This window comes from Lacerta agilis, chromosome 13 (genome assembly GCF_009819535.1).
Source record: "Lacerta agilis isolate rLacAgi1 chromosome 13, rLacAgi1.pri, whole genome shotgun sequence".
Classification (NCBI taxonomy): Eukaryota; Metazoa; Chordata; class Lepidosauria; order Squamata; family Lacertidae; genus Lacerta; species Lacerta agilis.
The window spans coordinates 52316497-52344461 of record NC_046324.1 but is presented as its reverse complement, the minus strand read 5'-3'; the positions used below and the strand labels follow the sequence as shown (position 1 = coordinate 52344461).

Below are 27965 nucleotides of genomic sequence, written 5' to 3'. Positions count from 1 at the left end.
TGGAAGGAATTTTTTTATTCTTTATTTTTCACTTTTGTTTTGACTATGGCTAACAAACATGGCTACCTACGTGTAAATGTTCTTAAGTTTTACTGTGTTTAGACTTAGATTTTTGTGTGAACCATTTTGAGCACAGATTGTGAAAAATGCTGTATGTAATTAGATAGTGACAAGAGAGGAGAGAGAAAACTGATTATGAAAAAGATAAGAATTGGGACACACAAGACATTTCCTTGGTCACGTCTATTCCAACAAATGTCTGCATTTTATAACAATGCAACAATTAAAGGCATCAATGCAAGTTCAGTCTTATTTGCTCCTCCGAATCAAGTGTTCTTTGCTGTTCAAGTCGGGCCTCAGAAGGATTATGTACAATTTGGGGAAGAAGATGCAAGCGAGCAAGCCTGCACTGGAGGCCAAGATGCAGAAGATCTCCACAGCCACCATCTGCTTTCCTTTGGTGCTCAGATAAGAGGGAACAAAGGACAGCCAAACGCTGCAGAACACCAACATGCTGAAAGTGATGAACTTGGCTTCGTTGAAACTGTCTGGCAACTTCCTGGCCAGGAAAGCGACCGTGAAGCTGACAATGGCCAGGAATCCCAGGTACCCCAGAACACAATAAAACATGGTGGCAGAGCCTTCGTTGCATTCCACGATGATTTCCTCCGCCAGAGAGTTCATGTCCACATCTGGGAAGGGAGGAGCCGTACAGAGCCAAACAGCACAAATAGTGGCCTGAAGGGAGCAGCAAGCCAGAAGAAGAGAGTTGGCCAGAGATTTCCCCACCCATTTCCTCATCCTGGATCCTGGTTTGGTGGCCATGAAGGCCAGAACCACCGTGATGGTTTTGGCCAAGACACAAGACACCGCAATGGAGAAGATGATGCCAAAGGCCGTTTGTCGTAAAGAGCAGCTCACTGGGTGAGGCTGGCCAATGAAGAGCAAGGAGCAGAGGAAGCAGAGCAACAGGGCAAGGAGCAGAGTGTAGGTGAGGTCCCGGTTGTTGGCTTTGACAATGGGAGTGTCCCCGTTCTTAGAGAAGACGCCAAGGACCAAGGCTGTGACCAGAGCAAAGAGCAGAGCTAAGGCAGCTAGTGCGAATCCCAAAGGCTCTGCGTAGGAAAGAAAATTTTGTCTCTTGGGAATGCATTGATCTCTGTTGTGGTTTGGAAACTGACCTTCTTGGCATTTGAAACAATTATCCATATCTACAGAAAATCAGATTAATGATATATGAGTTGCTACATACAAGGCAACCTTTTTCTTCAGTCATGTTTCATTCTTTGTAATGAAATAGGTTCCTCCATCTCCAATGGTATCTCATATTTCCTTTGAAAGAAACATTGTTCTGCCCCCAAATCACAATTCTGAGCCATTAATTAGTTAGAAACAAGTATCAGAGATAAGTGGAAACTAATAAAATGCATAAACCATATAGGTGGTATCAATCAAGTCACCATGAATTTAGGAAGCAAAGTATTAATATCTTGGAGCAGCAGAATGTGATTTTTTGTTTCTGGCTCTCACCCCTAAAATCTGGGGATGGAGGATTAGTCATGTCTTCACTGACTCCACAATTTGTGGCAGGAGGGGAACAGGCAGAGAACACAGGACATGATCCATACCTATTTCCACAGATCTACTGTGGAAAGGTTAAAGTTGTGGCTCTAGTTTGCCCAACTCTCTGTGTCCGTCTTCTTTCTTCCAGATCTGAGTGCAACTGCTGTTCTATTTAGGAGTGAGTCCTGAACCGCCAATAAGAGGAAACTGTTGAAATAGACAAGGAAGCATTGTATAAAAGAGCAGATGATGTCTCCTACCCGTTTGATTTGAAATCATCCCATCTGGACATGAAGCACAGTCATAACAACAAAATGGCAGCCCCTCCTTCTTTTTCCGGCTGTATCCTGGCTGGCACCGATCATTACACAATCCAAGGGGCAGCACCTGGTCAGAAAGAGAGGAGAAGAGGAAGCTCCCTTTTGCATGGTGAAGAATACAGTTTGAACCAATGAGACAAGAGCATTGGTGGAACACACCTGGGGGGCACACGCAGCCCCCAGATTGAGGCATCTTCCTGATGAAGAGCAGCCCGGGACGTCCATAAATCTTCAGTCCTGGCACACCAGCGACACATATCAGAAGCTATGCGCGCACTCAATCAGCAGAGTATAGCAGAAACAATGTGGAGCTGAGGTGTGTGCATTTTAAGTAATTTATTAAGCAATATATACAGGACAAAGCAATCATGGCGTCCTCTCACATCTTCTCCAAGAGAGAGAGAGAAAGTAAGTAAAAAAGTACAATGCAGCGCATGAGAAAATACTGACTTCTGTTCTCACACTTTCCAAGTTTGGAAAGTAAAAACAGACATGCAATATAACAATCACACATCCAGCAATGGGAGAGTGAAATGCTGACAAGCATTTGGCAGATTTATGTTATTTCACAAAAGCAGTGTATGTGTGAATAAATTTTAATGTAAATATTGGGAGTGAAGCAGAAGTGAAACTGAATATTTCACCTGTATAAGATAGTGGATGGAAAGAGGACAGGTAAAGACTGCTGTCTCTGAAATACAGGGAGTTGGCAGAGAAGGCAAAATGGGAAGCATATACATGATTAGGCTCAGAGTAACACTACAAGGCACTCTTCCTTCAACACAAATGGAGAACTAATCTCCCCTTGTCTTCTGAGAAATAAATCTTGCTTGGTTCCATAGGATTTACTCCTACATTAGGAACTTGGGTGGTCCTGTGGTCTAAACCACTGAGCCACTTGGGCTTGTTCATTGGAAGGTTGGAGGTTCGAATCCACTCAATGGAGTGCGCTCCGGCTGCTCTGTCCCAGATCCTGCCAACTTAGCAATTTGAAAGCATCCCAGTGCAAGTCGATAAATAGCTACCACTATGGTGGGAAGGTAAATGGTGTTTCCGTGTGCTCTGCCATTTGTCATAGCCTTTGACTGGACTTAACCATCCAGGGGTCCTTTGACTTCCCTTTACCTTTACTCCTACATTAATGTGACATAGCTAAACCTGGCAGTAGAGTTTCCTTTATTGTAGGAACCCCTTCGTGCATTAACTGGCCATAAGAATTTTATTAATATTGGACCACCTTATTCTTGTATCTGTATTCTTAATATTAAAGAAATGCTTCAACCTGATTGAATGCTTTGTGCCATGTGATGGCTTCTTCATCCATGGTGAAGTCGACATCGTGCGATTCCTGCGGTTCTATCTTTCCTACTTTCACTCTCAAGAAGGTTTGGTTGGGGAAAGTAACCCAGTTCAGAACATCAAATCCAGCTGCCAATTCCCCATTCTCATCAAAAGACACCAAGTCCCCAGCACTGTTGTTGAAGGAGATACTCCTCAGAAAAGAGGGAAGCTAGACAGGATAAAACAGGGCAAAGTTCAAAAAGTAAAGAAGGGAGAAGCTTTATTGGTTTTAGAAAGGAAAAATTATCATACATATATGTCACTCAATGGAAAGGAGTAAAAAATGGAGAACATATGGATTTCTAGAAAGTACAGTTGACCTGCCACTTAAGTGTGTCTTCCTTTCTGATGGTCCATGTGCAAAGGCAAAATCATTCAAAGTCAGCAACCCCTGGAACTGCACTCTAGCTTGCCAGAGGACCCAGGGATGATCTCAGAGCCCTGTCATGACCTCCCCACAGCCTAGGAAGCAAGGGGGCACCTTCTTTCCTGGCTTCTGGGAAGAAGAAGAAGAAGAAGAAGAAGAAGAAGAAGAAGAAGAAGAGGAGGAGGAGTTTGGATTTGATATCCCGCTTTTCACTACCCGAAGGAGTCTCAAAGCGGCTAACATTCTCCTTTCCCTTCCTCCCCCACAACAAACACTCTGTGAGGTGAGTGGGGCTGAGAGACTTCAAAGAAGTGTAACTAGCCCAAGGTCACCCAGCAGCTGCATGTGGAGGAGTGGAGACACGAACCCGGTTCCCCAGATTACAAGTCTACCGCTCTTAACCACTACACCACACTGGCTCTCTGGGACACACAGAGAGACCTTGTGTCTCCTTCCCTGAGGCTGGTATGGATTGCACTGCCTTGCCCACCTGGCTTTTGAGGGAAGTGCCCGCATGCCTCCTTCCCAGAGCCCAGCAAGCAAGGGGGAGGGCTGCACACCCAGGGCCCTCCGTGGACCTTCTGAGAGACTGGTAAGAAAGGGAGACCTTCTGGGAGGGCAGGGGGGAGGGAGAAAATAAATAGAGAGCAGGTAATGGTAAGGTTTATAATAGGGTGCTGAGTGACAAACATCGTTGGTTTGTGCAATGTCAAATGGTGACGTGTTGCCCAAGAGAAGTACTGAAGAGGTTCTTCCTGGATAAAAACATACAATCTTTCTGATATTATGAGTTCCACTTTAACATGCCTCTTCATTCACCGCTCCTGACATATCAGCATCACAAACACATAGGACAGCAGAACATGCAGCTCCTTCCGCAACATTGTTGAGTTCTACGAAGAGGTGACATTTTTGTGTGAGGAAGTGAAGGAGGAGATACTTCCACCTCTGCAACTTGAAGGGGAAGGACAGGGAATATATTGATTCTGGCTCCAACTTGAAGGCAAGGGAAAACAGGGAAGCACTGAAAAGAACATTTGTTTGGTGAGGTAAAAGCAAATGTTGTAAAATGTGTTTTTCATTCTATGACCTGTGTGCCATCACCCATTAGATTAGCCCCAAGCAAAGATTTATTCTGAATATGAAATCTTACCCGCCAAGGTTGCAGTCTGGGAGGATCAAGTCCACCTCTGCCTGCCATCCTTCTATGTTTTGGTCTGCATGAGAGAATCTTGTGCAAAGTATATGCAATGGCATAAACCGCATTATAGGTACTGTAACTTTGACCAGTCATGGTCATTTCAAAAATATGCCCAGGAAGGCTCTCCAGACTCTCTTTGCCAGAGCATGTGTCTCTGCTTTCATTGGGCTCATTGGAAACAGAAAATAAACAGTTGAATGTCTGTTCCCAAAAAGTCTGGAGGAACCCATCTCCATTTGGGGAGTTGGGGTTTAGGGTTTGAAGGAATTCTTTAAATCCCTGGACTTTTTCTGTGTGAATTGCAAAAGACAGAGCTCCATCAAAGACTTGAATATCATAATACCTTTGCATTGCTTCTGATGAGAAGGTCCATTGTGCTGTGAAAATCCACACTCTGCCCTTACAATTCTCTGCAATATCTTCATCTAATGAAAAGAAATATTGCAGCCACTTCACAACTGCAATGGTCTGAGGTTCTGCACATAGAACCAATATATTGACTGCTGAGACCATCAGGGAAGAGAACTTATCCCGAATGAGTTCCAATGAACTGAAATGATCCATCCCTTGAGATAAGGATGGTACTTTTTCCTTGAAGGCTGTGCAGACTCCATGCTGGGAAAGCATTGGCACTAAGATTTGCATAAATTTCTCTCCATTCTCATCATCTGATGCAACAAGTCCGACCCACGTCCATTGGAAATGTAGAAGGAGCTTGACAATCCCTGCATATTGATATTTCTCATTGGGAACCGTCCGGAAGAAGGTTTGGAGCTGAAACTCAGTCCTCCTCACTGGAGCTAATATGCAATAAGCAATCTAAGGAAGAAATCAATCTCACAATAATGGAAGAGTTATAGCAAACAGTTTGAATTCATCACACATAACTGCCTGAAGTGGAACTCATGGGAATTTATTGAACGTAAAAATAGATTATTTAGTTTTGTATATCAGAGGAATTTGAATGAATGCAAGCACAAATTCCTTGTTTTAGAGGTGTTATAACATAAAACCACTTAATTCTTTATTCATCAATGACAACATCTTGGTCAGCTTTATCATTTACTGTGAAGTTATGTAGAAAATGAAATAGCTCTTAAATGGTATTAGATCTATGAGGATGAAATACTCCAATCCTTTGTTTCCTAAGGCCAACAATATTGTCATTTTCCTCCCAGAATTACCCCTTTGATTTACTACTTCGTTTTTTCAGTAAGGAGCTGGATAATGTCATCTAATTTCATGGAAAGCATCAGCTATTTGACGAATATTCATTTTCTTCATTTTCTTCTAAAGTGGTTGAATATTTTTCAACTCCCCATAGATCAGTCAATCAATCAGTCAATCCATCAATCTTTATTGTGGTCAAGGACCAGACAGCAAAGTTAACAACAGTAACATATGCCACATCCACATGAGGAAGCTGATGTAAATAAAGATTCCCTATAAACCTATTTTCATTGGGTAGCATTCCTTCAGATAAAATCTGTATTCTGGAGATTAAAATCTGTACTCATTTGCCAGCCATCACTGTAACCGCAGCCTGTCTTGTTCTTGTTGCCATAAAAGAGATTTTTGCAAAAGGCCTGATGAGATTCAGATTATTATCTCCTCTCCCCATAGGATATTTTGCTTACCTTGATTGCAACTACTTGGGAAGGTGAAGAACACCACTAAAGGAGCACAAGATCTTGACAGCTTCCTGCAAGTTCTGCAACTTTGGAAGGAAGGACAGCTGAAGGGAACTGCGGGTGGATTGTCTGCCCAGAAACTATTTTGTATTTGGACAATATGTTTTATTTCATGAGTGAGGAACCTATGGCTGCCCAGAACTTCCTGAATTCCAAGTCCAAGTGGTCAGCCAGATTTCTCTCTCATCCACCATGAATAGCATTAGGTTTAATGGCTCTGGGTTATTTTGATCAGGGGGATGTGCCAAAGATCTGATCCATGAAATCCTGTGTGTTCAGAATTTCTCACTGGGTCTCTGAATGACACAGTATTTAATTTATATACACTTTGTGTTAATGGCCTAATAGAATGTATGAGGGATTTGGCAAGATGGATGATAAAACCCAGCAATTTGAAATAATTACTTGTTCCAAATTGGTATCCTTAGAGCATTGTGCTCTATGAGAGAAAACACATTGTAAACTCATACAGTGAAATCTGGTAGGGAAAGACGGGAATCCACAGCTTCATCTGGTGTCACAGTTTTATATTGCATATACAATGAAAATACGTAGAACGCTTTTCCTTTACCAATCTAGCTGAGTCTTTAGTCTTACTAACAACTCACTTTCCCCTAGATCTTACAGCTCTTGCTTTAAGCTGAGGCTCCTTATCAGAGTACATTTCTTGCTTATTATTATTATTATTATTATTATTATTATTATTATTATACCTGTGGAATCTTGTAGATGCCTAAGATCGTAGTCATGTGAAGGGAGATGTCAGACTCAAGAGCTCCAATAACAGCTATCACATTTCTTTTCTTGTCACATTTGAAGTTGGGGACAATCCTGTCTGTGATGGACATAAGTTTCAGGGTGTTCTGATAAGTCATCCTTGTATTTAAGAAGCTATCATAGAGGTGGAACCCGAAGCTCATATTCGGGATGATGTTGGGGCTCTCATTGATTTCTTTCACAGCAAACACCAGGGAGAGAGTATTTTGGTAGTACTTCAGTGTTGAACTAAAAAAGAGTTGGAAATGTGTCAGAGGTATTCATCTTATCCGGCTTTTTCCATCAAATTCCGGAAGATTAAATAATACAAAGAAGCAAAAAACCTCATATGCATTCCTAACACTTCATAATGGCAATCCATGCTCAGTATTCAGTCACCTTTAGGAATATCGCATCTAAAAAGCATTTAGTTTTGTGCAAAACAGTCACATCCTGCAACACACACACACACACACACACACACACACACACACACACACACACAAGTTACTCTCTTATGATTAATAGATCAGACAAACCTAGAGGTATTAGTTTCTATTGGTCTACACTGCACATACCTCAGTTATATACTTTGTTACGAGCAAAAAAGTTTGCAAGACTTCAGTTAATTATACCCAATATTGTTTAAATGTTCCAGCTGGATATAATCCAGAATCTGTGATATTCCTGACTGACAGCATCTGTGACTATCAGATTGAAGAAGGTGATTGTGAAAGTGAGGATCAGGTTCTCTTCAAAGTCAAACCATCCATCCTTGGTGTGAAAGGAAACATAGAGGAAGAGGATAAAGCATGAGATCAGGTGAGGAGGAAGCAGAAGAGGCAGAAGTCGGAAACCTCCAGATGAGGAATAAAGCAACACAGAAGAAGATGCCAAGATCACAATATAAAGAGAAGAAAATGTATTTTTAACCTTCATACTTGGAAAAGAAGTCAAATGTTTTCTGAGCATGTCTTGGCTGTATGGTGTAGTTGTAGCCTATAGCAGCATATAGAAGTGTACTCTATGACAGGTAGAGTTATTTCCTTACAAAAGTTCATCTGTAAACTTTGTGCTTGGGTGGTCCTGGAAATCTATTTCTTCAGATAAATAGGCATAATTATTAACAATTCCTCCAATGATCAGGCCCCCTCTCTGATAATATTGATATGGAAGCTGGAAAGGATCCGTCACGGTGCATCTCTCAGAGTCTTCCTTGCACTCAGTTGGAGGCATCTGGAGCCACAGGAATGGAAGGAGCAGCAGCAGCAGAAATGCTCCTGCCATCTTGACCAACAGTGATGCAGAAAGGCAGATTTCTCTCTCATCCACCATGAATTGCATTAAGTTTATTGGCTCTGGATTACTTTCATAAATGGAAAGTGCCAAATATCAGACCAATGAGATCCTGTGTGTTCAGAATTTCTCAGTGGAACTCTGAATGACACAGGATTTATTTAATATATGCTTTTACACTCTGATACTGGTTGTGTTCATGTTCTGACATGGGATTTGGCAAGATGGATGATAATATCCATCAGTTTGAGATAATTACTGGTTCCAAAGTTATCTCCGTAGAGCATTGTGCTCTGTGAGACAAAATAATAAGAGCAAAATAATCATGCATATTTCTTGTTGAGAGGTGCACTGGGAAAGGTGAATCACAGGAAAGCAAGCAGCCCGCCTGCAAACCAGTAATCTGAAGGAGCTCCCTAGTTTTTCCAAATCTCGTCCTCAATCACACATGCACCATCTTCCTCAAGTGCACATGTGTCACCAATAGAGTCATGGTTTTTAGGATTTTCAGCCTTAGGGTGTAACAGCAGCAGCAGCAGCAGCAGCAGCAACAACAACAACAACAACAACAACAACAACAACAACAACAACAACAACTAGTGTATCCTAATTCAGGGGAGGGAGGAAAGAGAATAATGCAGTTGCAGATGCAATACAGGGTATTACATTTCCTCACAAAATAGAGAAATGGTTTGTGTTATGTACTGAGCTTTGATCCTTGAACAATAGGCCAGTAGGATCCTATAATGCAACAACCTGAATGGCCTGCAGGAGCAGCCCATTCAGGCTCCAGGAGGGAACAGAATCAGCCACTCACACGGGTCCCATTATGGAAAGAATGCATATAAGGCATGAGGTTTGGGGGTAAATTCAACCACTGTTTACGAGCTGCAATAAAGAGCATGAAATCACTACGCAACTCCGCGTATATTTCAATGGCGACGAGGATGGGATCCCACTGAGCTGACTGCTACGCACCGTACCTTAGTCCACCAGCCACACCACTGCTTCGCAATGTGCATCCAGGCCAGCTCTGGACTCAAGGAACCAGAATGGCAACCAACAGCAGCTTCATGCCATTCAGTCCAGCCTCAGGAGACTGTGAAGGATACGCCACCCGCTTCTAGTTCCTCCTTGAGGCAAAAGGGTTGGACTGGATGGCCCTTGTGGTCTCTTCCAACTCTAGGATTCTAGGATTCTATGAAAACATAACTGGATATGTGATCTCCCTCCACCAGGCCACCTGGCTCTGCAACTTCACAGAGCTGGAGAACATGCTCCATGACTGCCTCATGGGTGGTCTGAGGGACGAGAACTGCAACGACGCCTCTACGCCAAGCAGGACCTGATGTTCCAGGTTGCCCTAGTGGAGGCCCTGGCAACCGAGGCCACCGAGAGGTCTGCACAAGGGTTCTGGCTGAACTCATCATCCCAACCGAGGTTCCACCATGAGACCTCACTGATGACTGAGAATCCAACAGGGAGGACGTGCACTGAGTGCAGCGGCACACACCAGCCACACGCCCACAACTGCCTTGGCTGGAAGAGGGGAACTGCACAAGTTGCAGGGAGCGCCACAAGCAGAGGACTTGCAGTTTCCACAAAGCAGAGTGCCAACAATGCAGAAAAGTGGGACATATCGCCCGGGTTTGCCATGCCTGGCCTGCCCTCCACCCCGCAGCAGATGCTAACCCAAGAGTCCCAGGCCCCGTGGTCCAACACACCAAGGCAACTTGACAGAAATCATGGACTGTCAGGTATACCATTTGCCTCATTCCAACATGGGAAAAAAATACATTGAGGTACAGATAGAGGGAGCCCCATGCCACATGGAGCTCGATACAGGCTCAACCCTGTCCATAACCTCAGCACGGACATTAAGAAAGTTGTGCCCCAACGGCATTCCCAAGCTCAGGCTGGCCCATTCACTTTCCGGGACTTCCAGAAATGTAAGGTCCCCACAATGGGGTTGGGAACCTTCAATGTACAATATTGAGGGTGGAAGCGGCATTTGGACTTGATTGTGGTTAATAATAATATTAACGATAATCTGGTTGGCTCCTGTGATAACAGGATGCTGGACTAAATGCATATGGGCTAGATCCAGCAAATTATCATTATGTTCTTATGTATTACTGTGTTTAGACTTGGAAGCACCATAAGACCAGTTAAAATGCAAATACTGGAGCATAAAAATCGTATTCAAAATAAGATCATGGCTCCAGCCGACTCCCTGCTTCCGGCGCCGGCTGCGGGGAGCCGCATCCCGCCCTGAAATCACACACAAAGGCGTTTTTAAACGCCATCCTTGCTTTGCAGGCTATTTCCCGGCCCAGCAGCGCTTCGCAAAAGCCGCCTCTCATTGTTTCCGTCGCTAGCGATCGGCCGGAAGCCGCTCCCACGTGCGCCAGCCAGCAGCCGCCTCTCAGCTGTTTCCGCTGCTGCGCTACCGCCGGAGCCATCGGCGATCGTTTGGGCGTCCTTGTGGCCTAGCGAGCGCCTCACAGCTGCTTCCGCTGCTGCTGGAGCCGTCAGCGATTGTTTCAGCGTTTGTTTTTCGGCGTCCTCGTTGCCTCGGCATCCTCGTGGCATAGCGATCGGCTGGAAGCTGATCCCACGTGCTCTGGCCGGCTGCCGCTTCTCAAAGCCGGGGGATCGCACAGGGCTCCGGGTCTCCTGCGTCCTGGTTCGGCTCCGGAAGCCCCTCGGCCCCCTCTGAGCACTCCCCACCCCGAAATCGCTTTCGGGCGTTTTTAAACGCCAGTCTTCGCTCCCCCCTTTTTTGCGCTTTCCTCTCTTCTCTTTGCAGGTCCCCCTTCACTTTTGAAACTTTGGGGAGCAGTTTAAGGCTTCCTAAGCCCTTCCGCGGATCTTCTGCTGCAGGAGCCGCCTCACAGCTGATCGGAGAGCCGCGCATCAGCTGTTCTTCTCCCGGCTTCCGGCTGCTGCCGCGGCCGCAAGAATAAACTACGCACTCCGGCCACGTGCTCGCTTTGGGGGAACCTTCCAGGATAACCACCCTGCCTCTCCGTGAGGCCAGCTCCTCAGCTCCCTGGTCGGATAAGTAGACTGTTCTTGTACTTTCAGTAGCTTTTGGTTCGGGCTATTGTGTTGGGTGCCTTAGCAACAGGGGAGCCGCCATTTTAGGTCAGCCACGTGCTCTCCGCCATTTTTATTTCCGCCCTATAGTTTTCCCACTACGTTCCAGGTGATTTGCTTAGTGATTGTAGGGTCGGCTGGCAGTTGTTACCCCAAGTCTCTCTGTATTGCTTGCTGTGTTCTGCTACTGTGTTGCATTGTTGTTTCTTGATACTGAGTGTCTCGCCCCTGTTACTTTTATAATTCATTGCGTCAGTTAATTCATACCTCCTTACGGTAAATTGCAACAACTTTTTTCGGTGTTCTAGGGGGTGTTAACCAAGGCCGCATATAGCTGCTACTGTGTTGCACTGTTATTTCTTGATACTGAGCGTTTCGCTCCTGTTACTTTTATAATTCATTGCGTCAGTTAATTCATACCTCTTTACGGTGTTGTGGTGGTGGGGGCATTGTGATTTCTTGATTCTATCAACTGATTCCCTCCCGTTGTTTTGAGCCCCCTTTCTCCTCCTTCTGCTGCATTTTCCCAGTATATATTAGCAGTAATAGTAATTAATAATAATTAGATAAGCAATAATAATAATAATAATTGAGTAAATAAATAAATACGTAATACAGGGTCTTATCCAATTTCAAATATATACATTACTTACTTATTAACAATCATTGTTCTTATTGAGCCTCGGTTCAGTGTTTTGTACGTTTAGCTGGGCATTTATTTAGTTTAATTCCTGCTGTTAATATGGCCCCCAAAAGAAGACAGCAGGCCGCGGCCACAGCCCCTCCTTCCAAGCGCAGAGCAAAGGGAGGGTCTCAAACACAAGGGGTCCAGCCTCAAGGGGGGGCTGTCGTCACCATATCCCCCCAAGCATTAGAGAGCTTGCTAGCGGGCTTCCAAACTATCTATCAACAGATTAAGCCAAACGCTTCCATAGTGGAACTTCCATCCCAGGGGTCACCAGATGTCATCCCGGATACGGCTGCCACCTCGCAAGAGGGTGCGGGGTCCTCTAGTTCTTCCTTAAACAATACTCAGGCAAGCAGGGAAACAGCAAACCAGGTGAGAACGAGGTCCCAATCCTCAGCCGCTTCCACGTCCACCGCACAACATGCAGGCGAGGGTAGTTCTTCCCAGGATAGTGGTTCTGCTAGTCAGGCCTCTCCAGATATCCCCAGTTTCTTCCGGGACACGCAACCCAGCAACAGAAGGAGGGCGTCCTCGGAGACCACATCTGAAGAAGAGGTGGGGGCTTCGCAGGCAGCCAGTTCACAGGAGCCAGGTCCTTCAAACAAGGCTGCCCCTGAGAGCGTTGACCAGGGAAAGAAGAAGCCAAAGAAAAAGTCGGTCAAGAAAAAGAAAGACAAGCCTTCGTCCTCCGACGATGACACAGGTACTTCCTCTGATTCGGACAGTGACGCCCCGTTAGATGGTTATTGGGGTGAGGGAGAGGATTTGATGGGTTTGCCTCTGTGGGCCCATGAGCGAAGGGCCAACTCTCATAGGAAATCCTTCAATGGCACTTTGGAGTGGAAGGAGGGGGCTCTGGTCCCAGAGGTAAAAAAGTCCACCTACGTCTCTACAGACGTAATTTTGGGTAACCATCTGTCCAATAAAAAAAGGACAAAAATATTAAACGGGGACTACGTGGACATCTTCACCCTCCTTCCACCTACAAAAGTGGCTGCAAAAGGGGAGAAAAAGCGAAGTTATGGCAAACGTAGGTATAGGGAACCCCGGGCCGAGAGGACATTTGAGAACTGGTTGGATGGGTTCCAGGTGTTCATGGGGGTGGTGGTTGCTGCTTATCCAAAGAGAGCCATGCATCTCCTGGCCTATATGGCCCAGATAAGGAAGGCTCAGTCAATGGCGGGGGAGGGAGCCGCCATAACATATGACGAGGCATTCCGGAGAAACGCATCGCTCCTCTCAACCACCCGATGGGACTTGACGAACCACACCTATTGGAATGAGCACGTCGCCCCCTATTTGGAGAAAAAGCAACCGGAGACTTACAAATCAGGGAAAAAAGAATTCAAGAAAAGCAACCACCGCCAGGTATGCTGGGAGTTCAACAGCGGGTTATGTAAGAGACCCTACTGTAAATTTGCCCATGATTGCGATAAGTGCGGGGGCAACCACCCAGCTTCAGCATGCTATAAGGGGAGGCATTCCTTTTGTGGGGGCAGGGGAAACGCCAGCTACAATCCCCGTGGTGCATCAGGACCATCCCCGGCAACAGGAGCAAACCGTCAGTAACCTCTCTCTGGGCATAGCGTTTTCCCCTATCAAATTGCCACCGTTAAAATCTCTCCTTCTGCACTACCCGGATAGGAAGGCTGCAAGCTATCTGTGGGAAGGGTTCTCTCAAGGGTTTAGGATCCCAGTCATGGAACCCCCAATTTCAGGGAACCCCCAAAATCAAAAATCAGTTAGAGAAATGCCTGAGATTGCGAAAAAGAAAATTGACAAAGAAATATTGGCTCGGAGGGTCGCCGGCCCTTTCCTAGAACCTCCCATAGAAAGCTTGCACGTTTCTCCGCTAGGTATCGTTCCAAAAAAGACCCCCGGGGAATTTAGACTAATTCACAACTTGTCTCACCCCAGGGGATCCTCTGTCAATGATGGTATTCCTCACGATCTGTGCTCTGTGAAGTATGCTTCCTTTGATCAGGCCATAAAATTAATCCGGGCTTATGGGAAAGGGGCCCTGTTAGCCAAATGTGACATAGAATCAGCGTTTCGTTTGTTACCTATTCATCCCCAGGATTTCAGGTGGTTGGGCTTCAGATTTCAGGGAGCATACTTCATAGATAAAGCCATGCCAATGGGTTGCTCGGTGGCCTGCTCGGCCTTCGAGACCTTCAGCACCTTTTTAGAATGGGCACTCCGCTTCAGAACAGGCATGGGGGGCGTGACTCATTATCTCGATGACTTTCTGTTCGTGGGTGGGGCTAATAGTCCAGACTGCGCCTGCCTTCTGAGGGCCTTCGGTGCGCTAACGAAAGAAATTGGAGTACCTTTGGCAAAGGACAAAACGGAAGGGCCATTCTCCACTATTACCTATTTGGGAATAGAATTGGACACTGTTGCCCAGACATCCCGCCTACCTTGGGAAAAAATTACAGCCCTAAAAGACCTAATCTTGGAGTTCCTCCCACTAAAGAAAGTCACGCTTAGGCAGATTCAATCTTTGCTAGGTCACCTCAACTTCGCCTGCCGGGTAGTTTCCCCCGGCCGCCCCTTCTGCGCTAGACTGGCTAGGCTTTCAGCAGGGTTGCGAAAACCTCACCATAGGGTTCGTCTTAGGAAAGGGGTCAAAGCGGACCTACAGGTTTGGGTTAAATTCTTGGAGGAATTTAATGGCATATCCATATGGCAGGACACCTTGATGCTACGTGCTGACTTCCAGGTTCACTCGGATGCCGCAGGCTCTCTGGGATTCGGTGTTTACTTTCGGGGGAGGTGGTGCGCCCAGAGATGGCCCTCTTCCTGGCAGGGAACTCCGATTGTACGTGACCTCACCTTCTTAGAATTCTTTCCTTTAGTAGTCGCCGTGCACCTTTGGGCCGAAGATTTCAGGAACCATCACGTGTGTTTTTGGACTGACAACCAGGCTGTGGTAGGGGTATTGTCAAGGCAATCCTCCAGATCCCCTCGGGTCGGTGCACTGCTGCGCTCATTCATATTACGGTGCTTGCCATTAAATATTCGCTTCTCTGCTAAATTTATACCTGGTTTGGATAATGACGTTGCGGATGCTTTATCTCGTTTCCAGACAAGTCGCTTCCGCTCATTGGCACCGGAAGCTCGACAATTGCCGGAACCATTCCCGGACCACCTATGGAACCTTGGGAACGAGACGTCCTGAAGGGAGTATCCGCTTCGGTCGCCCCCTCCACATTTAGATCATATAAAAAAGCGTGGGCGGACTTTATGCATTTTCGCGCTAATGAAATTGGGGCGGGGCCATCTTCCCCCCCGAACAGGCGGGAGGTGCTGCAGTATTTGGCCCAGTTGTGGCGAAGGGGTAGGGCCGCCAGGACGCTTAATATCCATTCCGCGGCTATTTCCTTCTTCAGTAAGGCAGTGTACTCAGCAGACCCATGTGGGGATTTCTTGGTGCGCAAAGCTCTGGAAGGATGGCGTAGGCTTCAACCGCCCAGCTCGGATGGGAGGAATCCCATCACCTTTGATATCCTGCTTAAAATCCACAAGCTCCTAAGGCAGATTTGCTGGTCTAAATATGAAGCACGCCTCTTTTCAGCAGCCTACTCAATCTCTTTCTATGGGGCCTTAAGAATCGGCGAGGTGGTTTGCGAGAGCCAGGCAGATCGGGGAATAAGACTGGAGGATGTGCGTTTGACGGCAACCGAGCTTTCGGTCCTCATTCGCCGGTCAAAAACGGACCAGCAGGGAAAGGGGGCCTGGATGCGCTTACCGGCTACTGGGTGTATTGGCCCTTGCCCAGTCAAGGATGCCAGGCGCTTCCTAGATCTCAGACCAGCGGCAGCTGGCCCCCTATTGATCCATCAGGACGGTTCTCCTTTGTCCAGACATCAATTTACTAGAGTATTGCGGAAAGCTATCGCTGCCTGTGGTCTCCCTCCATCAAAATTTGCCGCACATTCTTTCAGAATCGGAGCAGCCACCACAGCTGTGCATTTAGGCTTGTCAACCGAAAGAATAAAGGAATTGGGTCGGTGGAAGTCCAAAGCATACAAAGGTTACCTACGCAATTCCAAATAGTGTGGTTCTCGTCTCTTAGTCCTCTCTTCTCATACTTTCTTTCAGGGGGGCAGCGAGTGCGTATTTGGATGGTGGACCACAGCATTGTCCACTGGGCCAGGGATCGTGCCTATCGCCGCGGGCTGGGTCGCAATTTGGGTCTGCCACCTCGGATCAACATTACTTGGATCACTAGGCGGGGCATGCGTTGGGACGAATTCCTTCACGCCGTGAAGTCTAGGGCAGCCTTGGAGGGCCCTCCCGACGTTTTGGTGGTGCAGCTTGGCGAGAATGACCTGGCCTATCGGAAGGGTGTCGATCTTCAGTGGAAGATCTTTAAGGACTTTGATGAACTGTTGGTTGCATTCCCTGGTCTGACCATATTTTGGTCCTCCTTGCTGGAAAGACGTGTTTGGCGCGACTGCAGCTGCCCGATTGCTGTGAACCGGGCGAGGAAATTATTGGACAAAGCGGTGGCTCGCAGGGTGCTGGCTTTGGGTGGCCAGGTCATCTCGCACCCTGCGATAAAGTTTTGCGAGGAAAGGTTATACCGGAACGATGGCGTGCACTTGTCGGACGATGGAAATGATACTTGGCTGGCTGATATAATACTGGGGATTAGGTATTGGTTTCGGGTGTGAGGGTATTGGCGGCGAGCCTTTTCGGCTCGATTGGCGGTTAGGCATTGGATCTTAGGGTAGGTTGGAAAGGTGGGGGGGAGGACTGGCCATCACCTCCCCCCAAAGGGCTGAAGGGTACTTCGATAAAGGAGTTCGGTGGGGCGTGACCACTGTCCGGAGCCATGGAAGGTGAGGGCCCCAGGCACGCCCCAGGCCGGTGATCGCAGGGTGAGTTCCTAGCTGATGTGCAGCAGCAGGGGCTCATCCATCATGGTTAACCCTTCCCGGACTGCCAGCACTACGTACTGGAGTCTGATATAGTCGGCTGATCCAATGCCTAAGCCAATACCGCTCAACATCCGTAACCAATAAAGTTGTGGCCATTTATTTCCCATTTGAACCTTACTTATGGTGTCCTGTGTCTTATTTCACCGAGGGAGGGATCGGGTCCTTGACATGCAATGCCCCTTCCGCCCATAAGAAGGAGGGGGGGTTGCAGGCAGGTAACACGAGCCCTGCACGTGCGCAGGGGATGGGGTCATCCCCTGGCACAGATTGGCTGAGCCCTGGGCGCGGTGCCCAGGCCGCCGGCCAACTGGCGCGGCGGCTTTGGGCGTGCCTGCTGCACTTAAGCAGGACGCTCCCAGGGCTCAGCCTCTTGCTTCCTGCTCCCTTCGTCACGTTTTTCCCGGCCCACCCTCCCTTTAGTTTGGGTAATAGTCTAGGCAGGATTGACGCTGCTATGGACCACGGTTGGTCGCCGTTGAGGGGCCTGGTAGGAATTTTCCCACTTGGCAAATTGGCTCCGCCTGGTGGTTTTTCGCCTACCTCGTAGCAATTCGTCACAACTTTGGTCTGGCGGTTAGGCATTGGATCTTAGGGTAGGTTGGAAAGGTGGGGGGGGGAGGACTGGCCATCACCTCCCCCCAAAGGGCTGAAGGGTACTTCGATAAAGGAGTTCGGTGGGGCGTGGCCACTGTCCGGAGCCGTGGAAGGTGAGGGCCCCAGGCACGCCCCAGGCCGGTGATCGCAGGGTGAGTTCCTAGCTGATGTGCAGCAGCAGGGGCTCATCCATCGTGGTTAACCCTTCCCGGACTGCCAGCACTACGTACTGGAGTCTGATATAGTCGGCTGATCCAATGCCTAAGCCAATACCGCTCAACATCCGTAACCAATAAAGTTGTGGCCATTTATTTCCCATTTGAACCTTACTTATGGTGTCCTGTGTCTTATTTCACCGAGGGAGGGATCGGGTCCTTGACATGCAACGGCATTCCCAAGCTCAGGCTGGCCCATTCACTTTCCGGGACTTCCAGAAATGTAAGGTCCCCACAATGGGGTTGGGAACCTTCAATGTACAATATTGAGGGTGGAAGCGGCATTTGGACTTGATTGTGGTTAATAATAATATTAACGATAATCTGGTTGGCTCCTGTGATAACAGGATGCTGGACTAAATGCATATGGGCTAGATCCAGCAAATTATCATTATGTTCTTATGTATTACTGTGTTTAGACTTGGAAGCACCATAAGACCAGTTAAAATGCAAATACTGGAGCATAAAAATCGTATTCAAAATAAGATCATGGAAGCACCCCTCACTTCACATTTTGTTGAGGCGAACCATAAGCCCACGGACTTTCAATGGTTTGTGATTTATAAGCATTCTATCCCTGAGGTAAACATTGAAGTTTTAAAGAAGAAATTACATCAGAAGGAATCCTATTGGATATACAGATTTGGGTCCTTAGCCCCCACAGGTTTAAATCTCAGTATTGATTTCAGTCCTTATTTATAAGCTGGGGAAACTTTTGCATACTAGTTTTCTGACAATTGTATAAATCTATCATATATTCATATAGTCCCTGACAGCAATGTTGATGCTCGGACCATATAAGAATTCTTATAGAATTTTTGTAGGTTTCTTTATAACCTTCTTAAGAAGTGGTTAAAGTCTGTATATCATGTACTGATGTTGTCAATGAATTTAGATCTTTGAATGGAGCTATATCTTTAAATATTTACATCAAGCACAAATAGTAATCTGTTCCTTTAAATGTTAGCCTGCCTGCAAGTATTTAACTTGGAGATACTTTGAGTCCTCATTACCTGTATTGAAAGGATGGGAGTCTGAGGCACTGCGAATAGCTGAGTTATGTTTTCTTTCTTTGTTCTGATTTGATGGTGAGTACATTAATTTTTTATTGTATAATTGAATTTTTATTGTATAATTGAATTTATATCTGTACTGAAGTTGATGGTTTGTATTGTTGTTACCAAAGAAAAGTCCAGACCTTGAAGAAACTGTTGGTGAAACGGGAAGTTTGAAGCTAGCCACCCGTCGGGAGAACACACCCACATGTTGGAGGGACTCTGAATAACCTTCCCCAACATTGTAAGGATGGACCTACGCGTCTGATAGACATTTGCTATACCATCTTCATCATTATATTGAACATTATATGGCACTTTGTATTTTTGCACTTTGTAATTGCACTTTGTACTAGCACCTTGATGATTTAAAGCATATATAGGTTTGCCTCTGATGAAATATTTATAAATGCCCTTTGCATTATGATATTGTCAGTTTAGTTTCATATTTATGCAATTCTTCCAGTGATATACACGGTTTTGTATTTTTTCTGAGGTACAGATACCGTGACTGTCTGTTGTTGTTTCAAAAGTGATGAACTTGGCTTCGTTGAAACTGTCTGGCAACTTCCTGGCCAGGAAAGCCATGGTGAAGCTGACAATGGCCAGGAATCCCAGGTACCCCAGGACACAATAAAACATGGTGGCAGAGCCTTCGTTGCATTCCACAATGATTTCCTCTGCCAGAGAGTTCATGTCCACATCTGGGAAGGGAGGAGCCGTACAGAGCCAAACAGCACAAATAGTGGCCTGAAGGGAGCAGCAAGCCAGAAGAAGAGAGTTGGCCAGAGATTTCCCCACCCATTTCCTCATCCTGGATCCTGGTTTGGTGGCCATGAACGCCAGAACCACCGTGATGGTTTTGGCCAAGACACAAGACACCGCAATGGAGAAGATGATGCCAAAGGCCGTTTGTCGTAAAGAGCAGCTCACTGGGTGAGGCTGGCCAATGAAGAGCAAGGAGCAGAGGAAGCAGAGCAACAGGGCAAGGAGCAGAGTGTAGGTGAGGTCCCGGTTGTTGGCTTTGACAATGGGAGTGTCCCCGTTCTTAGAGAAGACGCCAAGGACCAAGGCTGTGACCAGAGCGAAGAAGAGAGCTTCATTGAAACTGCCTGACAACACCCTATTATTATCATTAGTTTTTAATGTTTAATATTTTACTGTGGTTTTATAATATGTTGGGGCTAAATATTCCTGGTAAGGAAAGCCTCAATAGATCTGCCAATGGCCAGAAATCCCAACCACCCTAGGACTCAATAAAACATTATAAGACACCCTTCAATGTATTCCACTATTATTTCTTCTGCTCGAGTGCACATGGCAAAGCTTGGAAGTGGAGGAGCAATAAAGAGCCATATAGCCCAAAGAATGACTGGCATGAAGGAGCAGCCAAGAAGAATAGGGTTGGCCAGTTTGTCACTCACCTGCCAACCTCAAGGCAGCCCTCGCTCTCTCTGGGTGGGCACAATACAGGGCTGCCTCAACACACTCAGGCCAAGTCCCAGCTCAATACAAGTTGGTCCTATTTTGTCTGGAATATTAGATTTGACCAGAATCCATGCACAGACCTAGATTATAAATCCCACAATTAACTCAGGAGAGTAATAACATGACATTCAGAGTTGTGTGCTCTATATAAATCAGCAGGTGATGTTTTTCACAAACATTGTCACCTGCAATATTTGAAGATTTTCGAAAAGCAGAGAACATGGCACACAGGTAAAAAGATGGCAATCCTACTTGGTGATGGTGTGTAAATCTGTGCTTTATCCTGAAGAGCTGTCTTGCAAGGAACACAGATGTTCAGTGTTGATGTCATAGCTAAAAGTGTGAGATTGTGTTATACTGTACTTGTGTACTCAAGATCACCTAATACAGAATATTAACCTTTTAAAACCACCTTGTAATCATGGCAGTAAAAGGGGGGGGTGTTGATTGTGCAACTAGGTTGATCTAGGAGGAGATGGTCTTTCCAAAATCCTGGTCCTATGCTGCTTAGAACATTATCATTATGGGCACTTTGAATTGTGCCTGCAAATGTACTGGCAGCCAGTGAGATAGTTTGAACAGTGGAGTCCCCTTCTTCAGGAAACTGGCCCTGGTCCACAGCTTGACCACAGCATCCCAGGCTAGATGCGGTTACCAAATACTTTTCAGAGACAGCCCCACATTAATGGACAAGTCCAAACTTAGTGTTCAAATTTTAAGCAGTTCACTGTGATGGGATACACATAGGATATTTGCCTGGCGGAGTGAGAAACCTCTTGTGTGTGTTGATCAGCTCTGCCTGGGAGCTTCTGGCCCCAGTGAGATGTTGATATGATTGCACTGAAGCGTCAGAGACAGCAGATGCGTCCCAGAGAGAGAAGAGCAGGTTTCTTTCTCTGCAGAAACTCGATTGTCAGCTGCTTGCCAAAGTTTATTTCATCATTAGAAAGCTGGCTGCCAGCTTTAATTGCGCTTTCTGCTGGCTCCCCGACAATCACAACTAACTGCACAGCCTTGCCTTGCCTTGTGCTTTGGGGAGTTGCCCCTTTGGGATTTGGCACAAGGTGGAAAGTACTGTGTCCAGATAAACACAGGTTACAGTTAATACCATGTAAAATCTAAACACTGTTTACAAAGCAGGACAGAAAATTGCACAGCAAAGTTTAAAATAAACTAACCAGTTGCAATACTGAATGTCAAGTACAATTATGATAGCTGGATCTGTGACAATTGCTCCTAATTGCAACTGCATATGGCATATGTGATGACTATGAGGGCTCTCCATCAATTATCTCTAATTACAGGGTCTGGACATGGCTTTTGCTCTGGGGAGATGCCCCTTGGAGAGGAAGCTCCAGATGGTAAGAGCAGCATTCAATTAGACAGTTTGACACTAAGGCACTTGCCAAGGCAGAAAGGAACTTTGATTTAATGTAGATCAGAAAATCCTTTTATGAGGGATTGCCAACCTAGATCATGGTGTCTTCTAATCCAGCTAGGCCATTCCTACAATGATGAAAGTGCTTTATGTATGTGCAAAAGACCAAAACCATCTGCCATGAAATGTTGGATTCTGTTGCTTTAATGCATTAGGCCAAGGCTGGGGAAGCAGCCCCAAGGACGGAAGTGGACTCTATCTGGTCCTTGAAACTCTCCCCACAACCCTCATGGGTCCTGATTCACAGGCTGTATCCAATGCCAGTTATACTCAGAGTAGACCCAGTCCCAAAAATGAGCATTATTTCCAGTGGGTCTAAGCAGACCTACTAGCATTAGATACAATCCTGAGTGTTTCTGCCTGGCTGGACAGTTTCAGAGCTGTCAGGGTTCATCTTAGACTGGCAGGCTCAGTTGGAGCAGAAAGGGGGTGAATTGTCATAAACTGGATTAGACCCAACATCGACTGACTTGCAGGGAACTCAATTGTACTTGGTTATGTCATGCCCCCCGTTCCTGCTGAGAACTGGCTGCCATGGCCAAACCCTGCAGAAAGCAAGATTAAACTTTCAATCCTGCTTGGTTTGGGTGCACCAGTGAGTCCCACCTAGGAAATGGCTGGCTCTTCCAAATCCTGCAGAAAGTGGGACGCGCGCGCACACACACACACACACACACACACACCTTGCACCAGCTGATGTGAAGGAGTTCAATCCCTCCTTATTCTACTCTGGCTTCTTACAAGCCACCTAGATTTATTGGCTGAGTACATGGAGGGCTGAGTTTTCTCTTTGGGTTGCAGACTCTTGCATTGGATAGAGTGGCTGTGAATGGAAGGGGGGCTTGAAAAGCTGCAGTGAGGATGCAGAACACACCCTGTTGCCCTTTTATCCCTGCCCCAAATAATGATGAAGTTGATGCTGCTTATCATTTAGGTGGTGCAGTGGCGATCAAGTAGCTCATGTGCCCTAAGTTCAGAGTATGAGAAAATGCTGTTCTTGGGGAAATTTCAGCACCTAACAGATGAAGGCATCCGGTTGTGCTGCTGCAGGTGCACCACGGCATTTCTTCTCTCTGCGCTCCTCCCAGCAGTTGTCCCTCCTCTGGTCACTGCTGTGGATGCACCACCTGACTGTCTGTCTCCAGTACCATCTTGTTGAGCTTTTTTAAGACAAACCCCAAAGTTATAAAAAGGTCATTTTTTATTCCCCCTGGACATCAATTCCGGACATATGACACCCCTAATTTAAGGAGCATTAAATAATGTGAAGGTAGAGAAATGAGGTTCACATGCGCTGCCCTGTTCATCTTCCTAGAAGAAAGAGTCATGTGGAGAAAGTGTCATTAATTGTAACAGACCATGGGTTTCCGGCCACGTCACGAACTCAATGGCGGGCAGCGAGGAGGTTCAGGCAAGGGAAAGCCAGGATTTATGAGGCAAAAATCCTGGCAATGTTCTCCAGGCGGGTCTGGGGAACTCACAGCATCCCACTGTGCCGCTCAAGCCCATGTCTGCCACCTTGAAAGACAGAGCGGGTGCGACCTGGGAGTGTGTCCCTGCCATGGACGGGCCTCTGTCTCTGGCATGATTTGTGGTTGGTTCCTGCATAATTCGGACAATTGGCATTAAGCAAGAGGCACTCCTGGACCGACATATGCTAATTGGCTGCAATCAGTCAGCTGCCGAAAGGACTGGGCTTGGCTCTTTGAAGGTATCTGAATGTTTTCTTTGAAGCCTGAGAATCCTTACAACAGCCGGGAATGTCTTATGCTTTTCAAATGGTCTCCTTTTTCCCTGTCTTCCCCTGTATAAGGAAAAGGATGTGTGTAGCCGCTGCTATGTTATTCTGTTGGCTACTTCAGAAAAGAGGGGGAGGCCTTTGATTTATGCTCAACAAGGAATTTAACAAGGTTTTACTATGCCCCCCCCCCGGCAACCAAATCAAATCAAATCAAACTTTATTCACATAGCCAACAGGCCATTGCGACTCCCCCGCAACCAAAGCTGAATGGACTTTATTTAAAATTATTCCTGGACTGCTGTTGAATGTAGGGGGGGGTGAGAGAATGAATGGCTGCCAACCAGATGTGGCAAAGAGGCTGAATTTGAGAAAAAAAATGTTTTTAACTGTGTGCTGAGGAAGAACTCCAGAGCAAAATTTTGATGGTGTTTGCATATGCATTCTGTGAGTTATTTATGGCTGCAGCTCGTACACTGGTCGGTAAACATTTTACCATCCACATAAACACTACAAATAAATGAACAGTGGAAGATAGTCATTAACTGTCCCCTCACACAAGGTCTGGAACCACAATGTATATGAAGGAGTACACATACATGAAAGAGATTACTTTTTTATAAGATGTAACGGAGGTGCTGTTTGCAGGGTGAAAAAAGCAGTCAGCTGGAAGAATGGTTTAACAGCAAGTGAAGGATGTCAACTGGACTCTAAGAAATGATGTGGCTATATGATGAAATGATGATGATCATATGTCGGGAACGGGAGTGGGAAACCTGATTTTAAGAAATTGTGTTAAATTAAATAAATTTGGTTTGATTTGTAATAATTAATAAAAATAATTCGGAGGGAAATAAATTATAACAGACCATGATAGGGTTAGAAGGCCAAAGTGGTAAAATGAAGTTTTGGCTTATAACATTTCAAACTCCATATAGGCTGTTTTATGCTCACCACCCACTGGATGGGGGATAATATCAAAGGCACAATTCTAGACTAACTTTTCACTGGCATATTATTTTATAAATGCTGGATTTTATTTTGTATGGCCACCTGGAAATTGGGGCATGCTCTATGTATTGCAATCTAACCTCCCAATGGACAGTAGTGAATGTGGAGTACAATGAGATTATCAGTTTTAATGCTGGTTTCACCATACTAGATGAAAGAAGCTCACATTGCTGTATCAGTCTGCTTGAAGACTGGCCAAAATTTAAGTTATTCTGAACCACTTAAGATCAGAAGTTAGAGAAAATGTTGCAAAGACTGAGTCACCTAACCTCAATTTCTGGTTCTATTCAACATTCTAGCCTCTGTAATATTATCATACCAGTTGACTTTCCAAACATAATTAACTGGCGGCCCACACAGCCTGTATTGCAACAGATCAGTCCTGATGTAACCAAGTCATGTCTCACCAGGACCATATTTGCATATGAAATATACATGGTTTTGCCTGTAACTGATTCCACTCTTTGCATCTACCAGGGCATGCCAAGTCCTCCTCAAGGGAGAAAATAACACTTCTAGGGTTGTGTTGTTTTTGTTAATGGGCACATAAACTGTTTTGTCGTGTTATTGTGACACCTCGAAAGTTACCAATCCACTGAGGATGTGATTATCTCACAAATCATTGTCAAAATTACTGCTTTCCTTCCTGAATCTCAATAGATTTCCAGAGTCCACTAACAAGATCAACAATAACAGCATGTGGAAATATTATAAACTCTGCATGTTGTTCATAACTGGTGCTGGGGTTACAAAGTGTTCTGCCTTTTGCCTCCTTATATGTTAGGGTGTGCTTTGGCCAGCTGACTCTGCTATGATCTAAAACAAAAAGACTGTGCCGTGAGTAATGTGCCCCATTCCTTCTTTTTCTGCAGTTAACCATCCAGTTCGGAGTTTCTTGGTCTAAAATAACGCATCTCAAATCTAGGCACTTACACCTTAGTGCCCCCATGTTATTTTGGACTAGTGTTTTGTAATACTTTTCATACGGGTCATTCTTCTGCTACTTCCATATTTTGTGAAGTGGGGAGAGAAACATTTTTGGCCATTTGAAAGGGGCCTCGGTGTGGAGACCCTCAGAGAGGCCAGGCTTTCAATCTATACATGCTGAGTCCTCCGCCATTCATGAAAGACTGCAACGAAACTCATGCTTCCAGAGAATGCATCCAGGGGAGAATGCAAACTGTGGTCGTCTCCATCCTGAGGACCCAATTCCTCACCAGGATCACAGCAGCAATACAGCTGCTCCTTGTAATGCTACCTTATAGCGCGTGCAAGGTGCATTCTATTAATTGCAGCATATATGACGATCCCCTTCCTATACCTCACAAATATTATCAGCCGGGTGACTTTGTCATCGGAGAGATTGTTTCTCAGGTGTTCCTCTTTCAAGACAGTCCCTCGTTCACAGAAGTGCCCACACAGATGTCCATTGGTGAACCTGTGTAAGGAACTCTTTCTTTTTCCCATGTCTTCTGTTGCCTTAGATTATAATGTGGTCTTATCTTTATGTGGTTGGATGCTTCATTAATAAGATTCACTTTTCAGTGTGAGGAAAGCTGTATTCCAGCAGTAACTCGAGCTGAACAATTATTTTGCCTGCCTCTTATTTACGTTGTGAGAATATTTCGTACCCAAGGCTGGTGGATGTGAATGGAACTTATGGAATGTCTCTAGAACAAGGCACCAGTGAATCTTTGAGGCACCAGTCAACCATTATCTTTTCCATTCACATCAGTCCATATGTTTGTTTGTTTTTAAAGAAATGTTTCACTTCATAAGATTATATCATACAATACTGCAATGTATTAGAATCATAGAATCTTAGAGTTGGAAGGGACCCAATAGTCATCTAGTCCACCCCCCAACTGCAGTGCAGGAATCTCAGCTAATCTCAGCTATTATTCTGGAAGTTTTCGCCCCAGCACTGCTCTGTGAGTGCAGTCACACAGAACGGAGACTGAAATGCTGGCTTGATATGGAAAGCACATTCTAGGTTGAAGATAAATTTGTGTGGGACCTGAGGTAACATCCCATATTTTCCTGGGCTAGATCTGGGAAATGGGATGTGGGTTAGCAACTCTTGCTCTAGATCTATTACCTCCCTAAAATATCACTTGGAATATTGTTTTAACTGAGGGGATATATGTTTTAAGAAATCTTCCTTATTTACTTTCCTCCAAAAAGTGCTACAGTATTTCCTGCTGTAACAACAGGAAGTATGAAGCTGCTTTATACAGGGTTTCAGGCAGGATGTTTTTCCCAGCCTGAGCTGGAGATGTTTTTTACTGAACCTGGGCCCTTCTGCTTACAGAGTGTATTCTCTACCACAGAGCTACAACCATTTTCTGACCCTTATCTCCATATTTTGCTAACCCTTCCCCTATCTAACCCTTATCTTCATCTTTTCATAATGTTTTAAACTTCAGCTCAATCCTGAAAGTAGTTGGCAGTGTGATGCTGAAATCAATAAATGCCTTTTCCTTTCAGACAACATCCCACAGTATGCTGGGCTTGATCCTGGCACCATGATGCAGGTTATCCAACCCTGGTCTAGATCTCTTAGTTCCCCGTAATGTAGCAGGCAACGGCTCTTTTCATACAGCGGAATAAATGTTTTAAGAAATATTCCTTATATATTTCATCTAAAAGGACCTGCTAATAGATTATATCCTGCAATAACTGTATTCTATATCCCAACATTTTCAGACTTTTTAAAGTTCCAGCTCAACCATGAGGGTAGTCAGAGGTGAAAGGATGAAAGCAAGAAATGCCCTTTCCTTCTCCTCATTAAACAGGCAGGAACTCTCATTCCAGGTCCGTTCCTAAGAACTACCAGCACATCGTGGCTTTGCTGCTTGCCGTCAAAGAGATCAATGAGAATCCCCAAATCCTCCCCAACATCTCTTTGGGCTTCCACATCCTCAACAGCTACTATGTGGCAAGGACGACATACAAAGCCAGCCTGAGCCTCCTTTCCACACAACACAGGTTTGTTCCCAACTACAAGTGTGATACTCAGAGTAAACTGATAGCTGTCATTGGCGGACGTGCTACTGAAACCTCTGCCAACATGGCTAGCATTTTTGCCACCTACAAGATCCCACAGGTGAGACATATTCAATTGATGTATGGGAATTTCCCAACAATGGCTCATATTT

The 27965-nt window shown here is 45.6% G+C and overlaps 1 protein-coding gene across 1 annotated transcript; it reads right to left on the bottom strand.

The window, feature by feature from the left end:
- Positions 1–309: 309 nt before the first annotated feature.
- LOC117056314 (vomeronasal type-2 receptor 26-like) lies at positions 310–11127 on the bottom strand. Its single transcript, XM_033166518.1, has 6 exons — positions 10938–11127; positions 9881–10001; positions 7197–7488; positions 3160–3393; positions 1824–1950; positions 310–1211 (listed from the first exon to the last, which is right to left on the bottom strand). Exons 1-6 carry the CDS (start codon positions 11125–11127, stop codon positions 310–312), a joined length of 1866 nt encoding a protein of 621 aa, XP_033022409.1.
- Between the last annotated feature and the right edge of the window lie 16838 nt (positions 11128–27965).

Excerpts from the sequence above, each read along its gene's own strand:
- LOC117056314 (XM_033166518.1), bottom strand. The coding sequence starts at position 11,127 with ATGCCACGAGGATGCCGAGGCAACGAGGACGCCGAAAAACAAACGCTG. Across the intron at positions 3,394-7,196 it reads GCATCTACAAGATTCCACAG|CTTCCCTCTTTTCTGAGGAG; the intron begins GTATAATAATAA and ends TATCCTGTCTAG. Across the intron at positions 1,212-1,823 it reads GATGATTTCAAATCAAACGG|ATATGGATAATTGTTTCAAA; the intron begins GTAGGAGACATC and ends GATTTTCTGTAG.